The following is a 15,564-nucleotide window of genomic DNA, read 5'->3' on the forward strand; positions in this document are numbered from 1 at the left end:
ATATCTTGCATTTGAAGACTGTTTTTCGGGGCGGGGGCGGGGGGGACCATCCCAGAAAACATGGTTCCCTCAGGGTCCAATATCTTCCGATCTTTTCTTTTTTTCAGATGTTTTTAATGGGTGTGCTATCATATCGTTTGTTATCATCAGAAAACGCTTGCTGTAACAAGCACTTATCTGCACATTAGCCGGAGTGAACACTCTGCTGATCAAGTTAAACAGATAAGATCCCCACCCTTGTAGAAACTACAACTTAATACACTCTAAGGCTTGACAAATGACTCGTATTTATTTTCCAACTGCTTTATCTCTGTAAAATGATGTGCTGAATTACTATAATTGGTGTAGAAAGAACTGTTCCCTTAACTTATGTAAACAGTCTGGTTTTGAAAACTTCACAGTTGTGGCTTAGCGAGTTCTCGACACACTCTGCCTTCCCTGAGACAGAGGAACCCCTGCTTGCCCTGTTCACCACTGTATATTCCGCTCTGGGCGCACTTTCTTTAACTCGTTTTTAAATTTTTTGTTGTTGTTTTGAAAAATTAATACATTTACACGGTAAGACATCCAAACGATACAAAAGAGTGAGTATACAATGGAAAGTAAGCTTCCTATCGGAGGTCAGCCTTCAGTTCCCCAGCCCGCCTCCAGAACTAATCACTGTTACCTAGATCCTGTGTACCCTTTCTGAGCAATTCTATGCATTTACCAGTTTATAAATATGTATATTTATATATCTATTTTTAATACAAATGGTAGCATTCTATGCAGTGTTCTGAAGCTTGCTTTTTTTTTTTTTTTTTCCACTTCCGCAATGGAGATTGTTTCAAATTCATCCAGTGGGTCAGTCTAATTCTTTGAAAGCTCCTCACACGGTTCCTTGCAAACCGTAGCGGTCCCAAGAGTGTTCGAGTGAGTGAGTGAGTGAGTGCACGCACGTATGCACGTGGGAATGAAAGAGTCTGATTCAACTGGTCGCTACAGAGTTGTCTCAGGGTCTACTCTGAGCAAGACAGAATGTTCTAGATTCTAGGATGTGCCGTGTCATCACCCCTTCAATTACCCGCCCCCCTTCCCCGGCCGTGTTTTCCAAGGGATCCAGGCCATTCTTGACCTTTTCCATGAACAGATGCCACAGCAGCTTTAGGAACCAGGTGCTGGGAACCTTGGGCCCCTCTGGAGGAAGGAGCAAACCAGGAGCCAGGTCCCAAGAATAGGATTTTTTTTTTTTTTTTGAGGTCCCTATTTAAAATGCTTTTATCTTTTCTTTATTTCTTTTTTTTAAATGCATTTTTCTTATTGGAAAATGACATCACATTGTTAGAGAAAATAAAAAACATGTGTATTTATAATCCCATCTTACTTTTGCATTTGTTTTTACTACTGCCTTATCAGTTTCCAGTTCTTTCCAACCGCTTTTCCAACGGACTCTTGTTCAGCTCATAGCTGAATATGATATGATTATGGTCACAACCGGAAATTGAAAATTTCCATATGACAGACGTTATTCTTCCATTCATTCTCTTATGTAGGCTCAAAACTCAAAACACTAGGATTCTTTGGAGGTTCAGAATGGTTGAGTAATTTCCCTAAGGCCACAGAGCTCGTTGCGGGCAATGCTGGGATTCACTCAGGTGCGAGGAGCACCACATTGCCTCTGATTCTGTACCCTACTTTTTTCTACTTAACATTGTATCTGGGCATTTTCCGTGTTTCTACATAGCCCTTAAATCCTCATTTTCAATCATTGTAATCATTTTCAAATCAACATAATTTACTTAACCCGTTTCCTGTTTAACATTTAATAAATCTCCCTCTTCGTCAGTGCAAGGAAGAGTCCCGGGCATACAGACTTTTGCTTCTGCAGAATTATTTCCTCAGGGGGTTACCCCTACTTCCTTGACTGAACCCCCTGGCAATGTGCTAGAATGAAGAAAGCCAGTGACTAGAAACCAGAAGCTCTATAACTAAGTTGTTTGATCTTTCTTGGCCTCAATACTCCCATCTGTCAAATGCCGGGGTCGGGGTGGGGGTGTGGTGGCTTAAATCTCTGAGGATCCTGAGCTGGGCTAGATTTTACCTTCTTGTTCCTTATAGGTTTATATCAAAGAGAGGAGACCTCCCTAAAGGCAAGAACTCTTAACTGCATTTCTTCTCCTTTTCAATTGTTTTATTTATTTATTGACTTTTGGTCCTTAGTCACACACAAAAAATGGAAATGATCCCTCTCCACCCCCTCCCCTCAAAGGCAGTATCACTTGTTTGCATTTGTTTCGATTATCATTTCCATCAGATTTATGCTTTTTCAGACAGAGTCTGGCTCTTCTCTAAGTATCTTTCTTTGGGCTTTTGTCAGGCCTTTCCAAGTTTGAACCATTCACGTGATAATTCAGAAGCATCTTCAGATCCCTCTGTTCCCTAGGTGTCTTTTCATTAGGGACCTAGGTGCAGATGAGTTCTTGAGCTAGTTCATTGTATAGTGCATTGGCCTTTGAAAATGCTCTTATTTTTATATTTATTATTGCAAATTGAAATTGAGTTTTTAGTGCATGAATACTAAAAAAGTCAATATCTATATGACTGATTGTATGGAGAATGGGGCAAAGGGATGATAAAGCCATTTAGGTTAGTTCTGATTGGGAAAAGCCCCCATCCTGGCATGTGCTCACATGACAGAGGTCCGGCAGCACCATCGTTTCATAGGTGGGCGTGGTATTTGTGTGTGTATACATATATACACACACACGTGTGTGTATACGTACGTATATACACGTGTGTGTATATATGTATGTGTATACACGTGTATATATACACGTGTGCGCGCGTGTATATGTATACGTGTGTGCATGCATGCGTGTATATACACGTGTGTATATATGTATTCATATACACATGTGTATATATGTATTCATACGCACGTGTGAATATGTACATATACACACGTGTATGCGTGTGTATATATACATGTGTGTATGCGTGTGTGTATATATGTATTCATATACACGCGTGTGTATGTATATACACACGTGTGTATGTGTGTAGTGTATATATGTGTGTTTATGTACATATATACACGTGTGTGTGTGTGTGTCTTTTGCCTCTATTTTCTGTGAAGATGGGGATAGTTCATGCCTTTGATGCTTGCAGAGTGGTTCAGCTGCTCCTTGATGGGACATTCATTTATGAAACTGAGAAGCTCCACTGTTTCTCAGCCCCCCTCTTTCAGTTATAGCCCACGGCACACTGTGTATACAATTCCCATTTTCCTCTGGGACTTTCTGGTCCTTAGACCAATTTGCTTGGAATTTCTCCCTAGGACCCATGGTGCATAGACAGGGCTGAATATTTTTTGTATCTGAGGAGGAGGGTAGATTTTGCTTCCTGAGAAGCTCTATTGTCTATGGAAGAGGGCTTTGAATATGATTTCCAAGTGGGGTTAGTAGGGGTGGGGAGTGGCAGCTGAGGAGGGGAAGGGGGAGGGGCTGGCAAGGAAAGGGCAGAAAGTTGTGGAGGTCAGGCAGGAGAGTTTGGGCAGCTGGAGGGTTTAGAGCCTGGAGATGGCACTTGACTTTGCGGGTGGGCAAGGGTGGTGGTGGTGATGGGCTCACACACTAGGAGTGGTCCATTACAGGCAAACATGGTGGGTGCCAGCAAGCTGGAAAATGATCTTAAAAATGATCGGTGGTGTCCCGTGGGTGAGCGGTCCTGGCGGCTGCTGTTGCTGAGAGTTGTGAATGGACGGTGAGATGTGGCTGCTGTGGAATGGAGGGCTGGCTGAGACACACGAGGTTCCTTAGAGAAAGACTTGAAGGGGAGGAGAAGGACCTACCTGCTCCTGCTGTAAGAAGACCAGGACAGGCCTGGGCTGGAGGTGGGGGGGGGGGGGGGGGAAACGCGGTGGCTCTCCTGGTCTCTCTGAGGGTGCGGCATTTGTGTCCTGGGCCTGAGTGACCTGCCCCCTGACCACAGAGTCACCCTCTCATCTCGTGATTGCCTTATCCTGGACAGAGCTGCTGTGGAATGGGAGTAGGTGCATTGGGGAGGGCACCCAGCTGGGGCAGCTCTACCCAGGTCCCAAATTCCCCTTCCAATCAAACCAGAATCAGGAGTGGCTTCTTGTAGCCAGTAATCCTCTAATTGGTGTCCACTTACTCCAGCGCAGATGTGGCCACTTCTCTAGTCCCTGGAGTGCCAGCCAGAGTGGCCAGCTCACCCAGGAAGGGAGGGCCCAGGATCTCCACCCTCCAGGGTCAGAGGCTCAGCTGCCTGAGATGGGAGCTCTGAGGGCCCTTGGGGGAAGGCCAGACAAGCCATCCAGAGCACTGCAGATTGGCTTGCCGGAAGGACAGCTTCAGCGGTAGGGCCTCATGGGAGGGCAGGACCAGCCACAATCCAGGGCTTTGTTGAGCTCAGGGCTAAGACCTTTAAAATGAATGGAATCAAAGGAAGGAAAAACAGAAAGAAGAAACTGGAGGGGTGGACATGTGTTCGATTAACTTACCGTGCTATTAACGACTTGCCCTGAAGAGGGGCCACAGGCCTGGGGGGGCTCAGAAGCACGGTGTGGAAGCTGACGTGGCTTCATAAGGAAGGTCTCACTGACCTCTGAACTCAATCCCTGTGCCATGGCTTGTGGAAAAGGCTACTTCAGCCTGAGTCCACACAGCAAAATAAGATCTTGACAGTCTATGGAGCAGAATGACATTGGTGATGGTGGTACGGAGCCCTGAAGAGCTCACGTGTGCGGCGTAAGGTTAACGGCACAGTAGCTTAAGGCGGACACTGGCAAAGCGGACGTGTTCGCAGCGTGGAGCATCCAGTCTGGTGTAGGGCCCTCGGTGCCATCTCATTCAAGGAGCTATTGAAGGAACTCGAAATCTCGTCAAGAAAAGAAGTGTTCCGTGACCAGTCACACTTCCTCTGTGTGGCCTCAGAGGGCAGAACAGAATTAGACTCGATAAAAGGAAAATCCTCTTGAAAATGAAACGGGCTGCCTGGGAAGTAGCGTATTTATTCCCAGTGAGAGGTGGAGGGGTTACTATAGGATGACCCGGTCCCCTTCCTGCCGACTCTGGGTAATCCCCGCCCCACCCCCTGCCCCCACTCCCTCGTTTCCTCCCCTCCACATGGCTGGGGCCACATGTTCTGCCACTCAGACGTGTCCCTGCTCCAGGCCAGGGAGCCGGCTCTGGCCCCCAGGAGCACCACTGTCGCACTCAGGGACTGGCATCTGGCCACTCTTGCTGGGCGGGCCTGGCTCCGGCCATTGGTCTGTGTCCGCTCCAGAAGGCCAAAGCTTGCACTTTCTAACCCAATTCTGGCAACTCATTACTGCTTGATGATGCGCCTGATTTCCTTCGAGCTCTTTTGAGATGCGGAGGCAGGGAGGGAAGGGAGAGTTGGGGTGAACATGTCCAGGAAAAGCAAACATTTTGTCGCCCTCGTGGGTGGTGAGGAAGGAGGCCGGGCAGGGGGAGGGCAGGGAGAGCTGACGGAGCAGAAGTTCGAGAGCCCTGGAAAGAACAATAGACGTTTTGAGGCAGAGGTTAGTATGACTCAGAGATGATGGAGGTAGCCTGTCCTCCTTCAAAGCTGAAGTTCTTGTCCATTGCTCCCACTTTTCCCTGCTGACCATTGCAAGCGAGGAGGGGGATGGGGAGGTTGGAGCTTGTTTGGAACCGTGGCTGTGGGGAAAGCAGAAGGTCAGCTTGGGGAATTGGGAAGGGATTGCCAAGTTGTCTGAGATCAGACTCAGGTTGGAAACCAGAAAGTTTGGCCAGACTGGGAGCAAGAAGCCGCGGCCAGATCCCAGGTTAGGAACCAGCAAGGGAGAGTGAGTAGAAGGTCAAGGGGCAAGGGAAAGGGGATCCCTGAGGAGAGTGTGGTTGTAGTTGAAGTTATTGTCTACCCCACGCTGTGCCTGTGTGTCGACGGGGATGGGGTGAGGAGGATAAAGAAGCCAAGAAGAAACTCATGAGTGGAGAAGTCGGGGGGGCTGGGAGTCTGGAGTCGCCCTAAGGCAGAGGGCAGGCTTCGTAGGTGGAAAGATGCTAACAAAATGGCATTTTAGAGCTGGAGAAATTCCTCTGACTGGGTTCAAGGGATGGCATTTGATTGGGTTGCTACAGGAAGTGAGGGTGAAGGTCTCTGAGGGGATGAGCTAGGCAGACCTGCTGCCAGTGTGTTGGCTGAGTTATTAGAAAGGCAGGGATGATGGCAGGGGACCGGAGCCTGGTACACAGTGACGCTCAACGTGCGGTGGCCCGAGCTCAGTAAGTTCAGGGGGAAGATGGTGAGGAGTGTGGAATGGTGTCCTGATAGCTAATAAATGTTGGGTGATGTGTGCTTTTGGCCAGTGCTTCAAAGGAGAGTGGATCGTTCTCTCTGACTTTTGTCAGTGTTGGAAGAAAGAGAGCTGAGTAAGAAGGGGAAGAAGTGGAACTAAGTCGGAACAAAAGGTGTGTTCAAACTCTTCTACGCCTCGATGAGAGGGGCTAATGTAATTGGGTCAGAGTGTCCTGGGAGACCCTGCCATTCTTGGACAGGGAACAACTTCCCCCGTCATTGCTGAGCTAAATACGTTAATTATCAGTAGCCCAAGGGGCGCCTGGGTGGCTCAGTCGGTTAAGCACCCGACTCTCGACTTCGGCTCAGGTTATGATCTCGTGGCTTGTGAGATCAAGCCCCGCGTCGGGCTCTGCGCTGTCACTGTGGAGCTTGCTCGGGATTCTCTCTCCCTCTCTCTCTGCCTCTTCCTCACTTGCATTCTCTCTTTCTCAAAATGAAAAAAAAAAAACAAAAAAAACAAAAACAAAACTTTAAAAAAACAAACAAAAAAAGCAGTAGCCCAAGATTTTCCTACTGTAAGCACCCGGTTACTCTAGGGCCCCGGGAAGTTCAAAACAACCGGGTGAGAGGATCCTGGCACCACTAACAGATTCCTACAACACTTCATCAGGGCGCATCCAATAGCAAACCTTGGATGACAGTTATTTCCAAATGCAAAACCACGGCATGAGCTTCTCTGTGCTCTTTCAGCACCAAGTGCAAACTTCTATCAGAGGTTCTATCTTTCTTCCGCTGGAGAGGTTCTCCAGGGTCCAGACTAGAACATTCATCCCTGTACCCTCAGCGCCTGGCACGATGCCTGGAGTGCAGGAGTCAGCATGTACTTAGCGAACACTTGCTGAATGAACACCTACGACCTCCAGGATCATAAAGGGAACGCCTCACTCCTCTTTCCAAAGGGGAAAGCTCACAAGCTCACACTCAGGGATGGGGAGCCATTGCCCAAGTTCACACTCAGCGGCAGAGGAGAATCAGAACCTGAGTCTCCAGCCTCCCGGCTAGAGAGAGGCTGGACTCCCAGCCTCGGACTTGGTTGACACCGCTCGACGTGCCCTTTCTCTCTCCGGCTAGACTGTAAGCTTAGAGAGGAAAGAGGTTGTGCCTTTCTGACCCCTCCATCCCTGGGTGTCTCAGCGCCCCTTCCTCGGCTCTGCCCCCATCCTCATGAAAGTCTTGCTTATTAAATTGGCAGACAGCCACAAGAAGCTGGAAGGACACCAGATGGCAGGAACAGAACCCGAAACGGTTCAGACAAGGAGGAGAGGGAGTGCGAGATTAAGAATAAGAAGGTGAGCTTTAACTGGAAAAAGGTACAAGTTTGCCCTTAGGGTAAAAAAGACTTTACAAGCAGGAATGGGAAGGACTTAGGTGAGCGGTGGTTCACGCTGAACATGCACGGGCTCAGGATCAATGAAATCATTTGGCTGCGGCAAAGCCGTTGCTAGGGCGTGGGGCACACACCCAGAGAGGTGCTAATTCAATTCTAGGCTGCTGCGGGGTGACCTCTGTGTGGGTCACATCTTCAAAAGGAAATTGATAAATTGGAGGGCCACTAGGGTGACTAGTGGGACCACATCCGTGGTCCTGTGAGAGATGGGCTCGAAGGGAAGTCTAGGTTCCTCAGTGTACCAGACGAAACCTTCTGGAACTGGCCCTGCCTAATTGTCCATTTCCCCCATCTCCTTTACACTTGAGCAACATGCCCACCGGGTTATTGTGCACCTCCCTATCTTTGTCCACACTAGTCCCTCCATCTGGACTAGTCTGTCTATCCTTTTCCCGTCCTCCAGTTGACTTGGTGAGCACCGATGCAGTTTTCAAAAGCCTCAAGCTTACTGCCTCGTAAACTGTCCCAACCAAAACCCCTGGCAGCCCATCCTTTGCTCTATATTTTTATGCTCCCCCTCTACCTAGCTTTATAATTGTGCATTTCACCTTCACCGCATTTTGTTCATATGCCAGTCTTTCCTATTTGACAAAAGGTTCCTGGAATCACGGATCCTGTGGCTTCTGCCTGCATCACACTGCCCTAGCCTGATCCATGGGTGTTCACACAGCTTAAACAAATGACCCAAAACTTCCAGCAAGCTTCCAAAGACTTGGAGGAGCGTCCCGTAGCTGCCTGAAGAGATTCTGATATGTGCACCTGCAGAGAGAGCCAACAACAAGGATAAATGGGGACATGTGGCTGGGAGGTGGATTTGGGCTCACGAGGAGAAACTGCCTTAGTATTGGTCAGGACTCACATTCCACCAACAGAAGCCTCATTTGAAGGGGCGTGAGCAAAGGAAGAACTTTCTGGGTACCCCGATTCCGTGAAATGTTTGAACTGCCAACCCACAAGAAGGTCAGAGACAAAGCCGGATCTCAGAAACACAACGTACCTGGAAGTCGCCAGGACTCTGAGCCCCTTGCTTTGCTTCTCTCTGTCAGAGACCTCCCAGCTCCCAGCTTTCCAGCACAGAGAGACTGCTTTTCTCTCCCAATTCCAGTTAAAAACATTTTCGTGAAGAACTCTGATTGGCTTGACTTGGCTTGGGTGTGATGCTTCCCTTTGTGGTCAGGGAGATAGATAGTACCATGAATAGGGTGGCTTGAGTCAGCCGATTGAGGCCAGGGATGGGTTCACCTCGGAATCACACAGTGAGAGTGGGGGAAGGGCCATTTCCAAAAGGACTGGGAAGATACATGGATGCAGCTTCTAGGACAGAGGGGTTGTACTCCTTTGTTCCAAACTTCTTTTTAAAATTTATTTTAATTTTTTAAGTGTTTATTTTTGAGAGACAGAGAGAGAGAGAGAGAGAGAGAGCGTGCGCACAACTGGGGGAGGGGAGGGGTAGAGAGAGAGAGGGAGACACAGAAATCAAAGCAGGCTCCAGGCTCTGAGCTATCAGCACAGAGCCCTACGTGGGGCTCGAACTCAGTGAGGTCATGACCTGAACTGAAGTATGAACGGTCAGGTCATGACCTGAGCTGAAGTATGAACCATCAGGTCATGACCTGAGCGGAAGCCTGACGCTTGACAGAATGAGCCACCCAGGGGCCCCCCTCCTTTGCTCTAAGTTCCTAATGACCGTAGCCATCCAGCTCCAGGCACTTCCTCCATAAAGTGCTTTCATGGAAAAAGGAGAAAGAAGGATGGATAAATGTTGGTCACTCCCAACATTTAGAACCAGATTTAGGCAGTGCTTACAACCTTGCTCTGGGAATCGCCGCCCGGTTGAATTGTGTTCTGGGCGTCAGGACGCAGCCATTCCCCCCACGGGGGCTGGGAAACCGAGGCTGGGTGGAGAAGGAGCTGCAATTATTCTGCCAGTGGGTTTTGAGCCCTTCGTCCATGCTGGATAATGGACGGGAACACAAGACGCACCCGGGGGAGCTCTGACCTCCCGGGGTTACTCGACGACGGAGACAGGTGGGTCTGCCTAAGGGGGGGGGGGGACTGCAGTCCCCGGCGAGGCGAGGGGCAGCCGGGCTGTCAGCAAGGAGAAGGGGGCCGGTCCCGGACCCCCTGGGCGCCCACGCCGCTTGCCGGGCCCGCAGCTCCCCGGGGGGGGGGGGGGCCCGCAGCTCCCCGGGGGCGTCCGCACCTTCGGCGGAGCCCGCGCTTGCAGGGTTGCGAAGGGGTGGGGGGGCGGGGAAGGAAGGTTGGCGGGAAGCCGGGGTCCCGGGGCGTGGGAGCGGGGGCACAGCGGGAGGCCTCCCGGGGCCGGGCCCCGACGACACCGGGGCGGCTCGGGGGCGCGCGCGGGGCCGGGGCCCGGGGAGCGGACGGGCGGGGAGGCGTCGGGCCCTCGGGCGAGGCCCGGCGCCCCCCTGCGCCTCGGAGGCCGTGCTCGCCGGCCCGGGGCCGGGGGAGGGACAGCAGCAGGTGACGACGGCCGGGCCGCGGGGCTATAAATAGGGGCGCGCGTCAGCCGCGGGCGGGAGCGGCGGCCGGCGGGGCAGGGGCCTGGCGAGCGGGGCGCGGCAGGGGCCGGCGGCGAGATGGGGTCGCGCAGGGACCCCGGCCACGGCTGGGGCGCGGGCTGGCGCTCCGGGGCGGGCGGCGACGGCGAAGACGACGGGCCGGTGTGGATCCCCAGCCCGGCCAGCCGCAGCTACCTACTCAGCGTGAGGCCCGAGACCAGGTGAGCGGCGCGCCGGGGGGTGGGGGTGGGGTGGTTGGTGGGGGGCCGGCGGCGGGACCCTCGATGGCACCCGGGCGCCCGCCTCTCGGGTCCAGGCGCAGTGGCCCTGAGGCCCCTCGCGGCTCCTCTTGTCCTGACCCCTCAGGGCCCACGGGCCTCGGGCAGAGAGAGGAGCAGGGCCCCACTCAGGGGGAGGTCTCGCGGGGCCCTGAAGGCCTCCCTTCTGTCCCCTCCCTTCCTCCCTCGGGGCCCACGATCCCACCGCACCCTCACCCCGCAGCGGCTCCTCCCTGGCCTCGGATTCCACAGTGAGCGATAAGGGGATAAGGGACCGGAGTGGCTGAAATTCCTCCCTGGCTAGAAGGGAGGGGAGAGTATTCAGGGGGTGGGGGGACCGGAGAGATGGGAGGGGGGCGCTAGGGGGACCCCCGCAGTGGGGGATACTTAGCTCGGGGTGGTGGTGTTGGGGGTGGTGTTCACCAGGAAAAAATTAAGGTTCTTCTTTCTGGGCAGATGGGTTCTTCCTCTGGGCCCGGGGCTGTGGTCTTCCCCAGGATCTCTGTGGGGCTGGTGAGGTGAAGGGGGGCGGGGGGATGAGGTGGGGTGAGGTTGGCCCTGTCTGAAGAGTCAGAGCTTGGGGTTCCCAGGGGAGCCAGTTGCCCTGCCCAGGTTGGGGGAGCGGGATGCCAAGGGAGGGGTCCGGCCATGAGCCCTTTGCTCCTCTGTCAAGAGTGAGAGGTGTGGCTGCTCTCTTTGTTTTAGGAGCTAGACTACCCACAGACAAAGACACACGGTCGGTCAGTAGAGAGGCATACGAACACTACATGGCAGGTGGACACCCAGGGACACATGTACTGCCGTGGAGAGGGACATTTCCTGCCCCCTCTGGGCAGGTCAGTTTCCCTCTAACTCTGGAGCCTGTTTTCCAAAGCGAACCGTGATGGTTGGCTGTTGGGACAGTGGCTGTGTCACAGCCCCAGAACTTGGCTTGTTGTAGGTTATGCAGAAAACAGCCACTCCTCTGAGAAGCTGTCTGGGGACCTCTTGTCCTCCGTTCCTAAAACAGCACCAAAACAGGCATCAAGGACGTTCAGGAAAAGTCCCAGGCACTTCCTCGTGAATTGGCTGAGTTCTGTTGACCTTGGAGTTGGAAAAGTTCAAATGTAACCGGAACCGGTTTCTGCATAAAACTCGTCAAATGGTGTCACATGTCTGGGGCAGGGCTGAGGGCTGGCATCGGTGACTGAGTCAGACTGGACAAGGCCCCTGGCTGCCAGGAAAGAATGCCCCTTCCTCCTAACCATTGACTCCACGGAAAAGCTGGAATGAACCTGGGACATTTACTCCAGCCTGTGGGGGGAAGCTGACTTGCTTGTAGGAGCGTCACTCTTGTCTCCCACTTGTCACAGTGACTTGCCTGGGCTGTGCCTCCTGCATCTGGCCTTTGTCAATACGGCAGAACAAATAGAAGAGAGGCAGTGATGGAGGGAGGGAAGCAGGGGCGGCCTGAAAACCAGGCAGAATGGGGAAGACAGTGGATCTGGACTGTTAGAGAAAAAGCTGGAGAGTGGACACCTACCTTGATGGTAGATACATTTTAATTGCCTAACCCATGAGCACAAAGCAGTGGGCCGGTCTGAGAACTGCAGGTGGGATGGGAGTGACTGGTTCAAGCCCCCTGAACCTAAATGAGAATGCTCTTAAAAGGATACTCTTTGCATCAAGCATTTGGAGGAGGCAGGGCTGGGGCAGTGTGAGAGAGGGTTTTCCAGTCCGGGCCTGTGGACCCGGTTTTGCCCCTGCCAGCTGGCTACAGACCCCGACAGGTCCTGAGGGACAAGGAGGGCCAGACTGATCTCACCTCCGGAAAAGCCTCTGGCCAAAGAGGGGAGAGTGTGGATGTGAATGGGGCTGTGTTGGGGAGAGGAGGGGCGGCAGTTCCCACTTGTCTAGCGAGGCCTGACTCTTGCGTTAGAGCAGGCAGCCATGCGGTCTTCTGTCCCTCAGAACAGCCTGACTGCCTGTGGGGATGGGAAGAGGGCCCAAGACATGAAGGAGAAAGAGGGTCCCTTGAGGACTTTGCCAGCTGTCCTTGGCTCCAGCCCAGATGAACCCTGACTATCCCAGAGTCCTGACTGAGAGGCAAGTTCTGTTCCACTCACTCTTGGCTCCACCATTTTCTGGGTCTCCCTCTATGCATGGAGCTCACGAGGCGTTGTTCTCAAGGGCCCTTGTGAGGACGGGCTGCCCCTTGGGGACCGATGGACAGCTGGGCTGGGGCCTGGGCCACGGGAAGCTTTGGTCCAGGTCTAGAGCCTGGATCCCTGTGCATACCTCCCCTCCCCTGAATCCACAGCCCTGAAGTGGTTTCCAGTCAGTAGTCAGCTCAAGGATATTTGTAACACCCGTTGGGGGCAGAGTTCCAGCATGTGGACGGTCCCAGCAAACTATAGGCCCAGCCTCCTAGGGCGTCCAGCCCCTAGGGCCTCATCCCTGTAGAAGACGGGGCAGGGGTAGGCTGGAGCAGGTTAAGGAGGTATAGTCGGGTGGGTCTAGTTATGACTAACTACCTTCCGAGGGACACTCGGAAGCTTTAGGAGTCTCTGTCCCCCCGTTTCTTGGAGACCCTGGCCCAAGGGGGCTCAGAGGAACAGCAGAAGCTATGGTGTTTGCTACAGACAGCTTTGGAACACCTCTTCTGTCCCGCTTAGGTCAGGCAGGTTGTCTCAGGCTTTCAGGGAAACTGAGGCATCAGGCTAGGACTTTCCAAGGGCCTTTTACATCCCAGAATATGTGAAAGCCAAGAAGAATGGGAGGCCCCGGGTTCCACAGCCAGTCCTGGCTCCCTCCAGGCTCACTTTTCCTTCTTTACCAAGAGGCCTTTCTTGGGCCCTGAATTCCCATCCTGTAAAATGAAGGTGGCACTAAGAACTGTTCCAGGGCTTTCTGCACCAGCGTTTGGTGCCCCTGATTCTGACCTCCTCACAGGCGGTAAAGGGAGAGTTTCCTGCCTGGATGGGGCCCTAAGCCTAGCTGTGGCCCAGTTGGCAGGGCACGGGCAGCGCTCCCACTTTCTGAAGATAAGCTGCCTCCGTGGCACAGGATTCCTCCTGCCGGATCTGGCTGACAGTGTAGGGGTGAAGCCCGGAGAGCGCAGGACAGGGAACAGAGCAGCCCTAGAGAGAGCCAGGGAGGGGGTCACCATCGCAGCTCAGTCCCTTATCTCCTTGCAGGTGGCACCTGTCATTCTCCTCTTGGAGTTAGAGAGCTGATTCTCTCCCTCTCCTTCCCAGGGAAGAAATCCAGACCCACCAGAGGACAAATCTCTCAATTACGAGGTGAAAGGCAAAGGAAGTTCATGGTCAGGAAAGGATGGACTTGGCCAGTGTCTGGGAACCATGAGAGGTTCTGCCCACGCGGCCTCCAGAGGATTTGTAAAGCTCTGAGCAGAGGCAGCTGCGTTCTCGCTCTTTCCATCTTTTCTGGAGCAGCAGCTCCCTCTGGGGGGCGGCACCCTTCCTTTTTGAGAGATGCATTTGCCTTCCCTCTCTCCACCTTCTTTCCCTCTCTCTCACTCTGTTCCACAAAACAGCTGTTGAATGGCTGCAGTCAGCTGAGCACTGTGCTAGGAGTATGGAAGCTACAAAAAGAGCTAGGTCTGAAGGCTGGGTGGGCAGCAGGAAGGAGGGAGGGCTTTCCAAGCAAGGAGGCCAGAAGGATGGGCTCAGAGGCCGGGCGTGGACATGTCCATGGCAGTTAGGGACAGGTCTGATTCCAGTGGAACATGGTATTGGGAAGGAGAGAACGATAGTCATAGGGGTTGTGTGAGCAGATCAGGGAGGGCCTTGCACGCCCGGTTAAGGAGTTGAGACTCAGTGTAATGTACAATGGGGGGGCGGGGACTGTCACATTTTTTTCAGGGAAGTGGTGTGATATGCGGGGCGAAGGAGAAGGGGGCTGAGGTGGTCATCGGATTTGGAGCCGTGGGGGTCTTGATCAGAACACGACAGCAGGGCTAGAGCGAAAGGAAGAAAGCAGGGCCGAGAATGGTTGACCGGCTGGATTTGGGACCTGGAGGAGAGGGAGGGGTCCAAAATGGCACATTTACGGTTTGGCGTTTGGGAGGATGCTGGAGGTGGCCACACACCCAGGAACCCCTGAGAGGAAGCCATGTTTTGGGGTAGAGGTTGAGGTTGGGTTTTGGGTTATAAAGGGACAGACCATCCCTGTCCTCATAGGGGCAGCTGAAGGGAGTAACAGTGGAGGGGGTGGCCTCGCCTGGAGGTGTCTGTGTGAAGAAAGGTGGAGGGAGGGGCGGGTGGGGTGGTCTCCCTGGGTGGATCCGCAGCCCCCAGCTAGTGTCCCCCTTCAGCCACCCGGGGCAGGAGGGGTGATCAGGGCCCCTAGACATAATGGGCCCTTGTGCTGGTCTGACCGAGCTGGGTGCCTCCTGGCTCCTGCTGAATTAACCGCTTTGTTTTTCTCCTCTTCTCTCTTCCAGCTGGTTTGCCTTGTGTGGCCCCTTTAACTGTACTTTAACCTATTAATGGGCGTCCTCCAAGCCACCTGTCTGCTTCCTAGCCCGTTAGGGGATTTCTAGGAATGGGGGCTCTGCTCCCCCCAAAAGCCAAAGTGGGAGCTGCCCCCAGGCTGGTGTGCTGTGGGGTGGGGACACGCGCCAGGCAGCCGTGAGCCCCTCTCTTGGGGGCAGTGACCCAAGTGGCCTGGGACACATTTTTCTCCAAGCGCAGCCCCACGGGGCCTTCCTTCCTGCCTAACCATTCCCCTGGACTCTGCCGCATTTAACGAGCTCTCCGTTTCAGATACACCGGTGTGCCTGGTGGTGAGGCCACTTGCTAACTGGAGCAGGCCAACTAAGACAGCTGGTCCCTTTTAATAGAAAGGCCTCCAGGCCCCAGATGGTGGCCAATTAATACCCTGCAAACTGTTGTTGGTTTTGCCTCCTCTCCTTGCTCTTCTGGCCTAATGATTCCATTTGCTGTTTTCGCTTAGCTTATCAAGCAACCGGTTGTCTCACCCCAGCTCTGGAAGGTAAACGCACATTGCATTACATTTCTCTGACTGC

General features: G+C 53.2%; 2 protein-coding genes across 4 annotated transcripts in view; both read left to right on the plus strand.

The window, feature by feature from the left end:
- ZNF592 (zinc finger protein 592) overlaps positions 1 to 8,862 on the plus strand; it is a 59,230-nt gene extending 50,368 nt beyond the window's left edge. The window contains exons 11-12 of one of the 2 annotated variants that reach the window (XM_086711643.1): positions 7,541 to 7,637; positions 8,331 to 8,862. In XM_086711643.1, the coding sequence (XP_086567769.1) occupies positions 7,541 to 7,627 (87 nt within the window). In that variant the 3' untranslated portion in view covers positions 7,628 to 7,637; positions 8,331 to 8,862. Of the gene's footprint in view, positions 1 to 107; positions 767 to 7,540; positions 7,638 to 8,330 lie in introns of those variants that run through there. The other variant, XM_086711644.1, reaches the window with a different exon arrangement.
- A 1,396-nt stretch (positions 8,863 to 10,258) lies between these two features.
- Positions 10,259 to 15,564, plus strand: part of ALPK3 (alpha kinase 3) — a 55,665-nt gene continuing 50,359 nt past the window's right edge. The window contains exons 1-2 of one of the 2 annotated variants that reach the window (XM_086711647.1): positions 10,307 to 10,478; positions 15,492 to 15,530. In XM_086711647.1, the coding sequence (XP_086567773.1) occupies positions 10,336 to 10,478; positions 15,492 to 15,530 (182 nt within the window). In that variant the 5' untranslated portion in view covers positions 10,307 to 10,335. Of the gene's footprint in view, positions 10,479 to 15,491; positions 15,531 to 15,564 lie in introns of both variants that reach the window. The other variant, XM_086711646.1, reaches the window with a different exon arrangement.

Source organism: Puma concolor, chromosome B3 (assembly GCF_028749965.1).
Source record: "Puma concolor isolate L17-30 chromosome B3, mPumCon1.1.hap2, whole genome shotgun sequence".
NCBI lineage: Eukaryota > Metazoa > Chordata > Mammalia > Carnivora > Felidae > Puma > Puma concolor.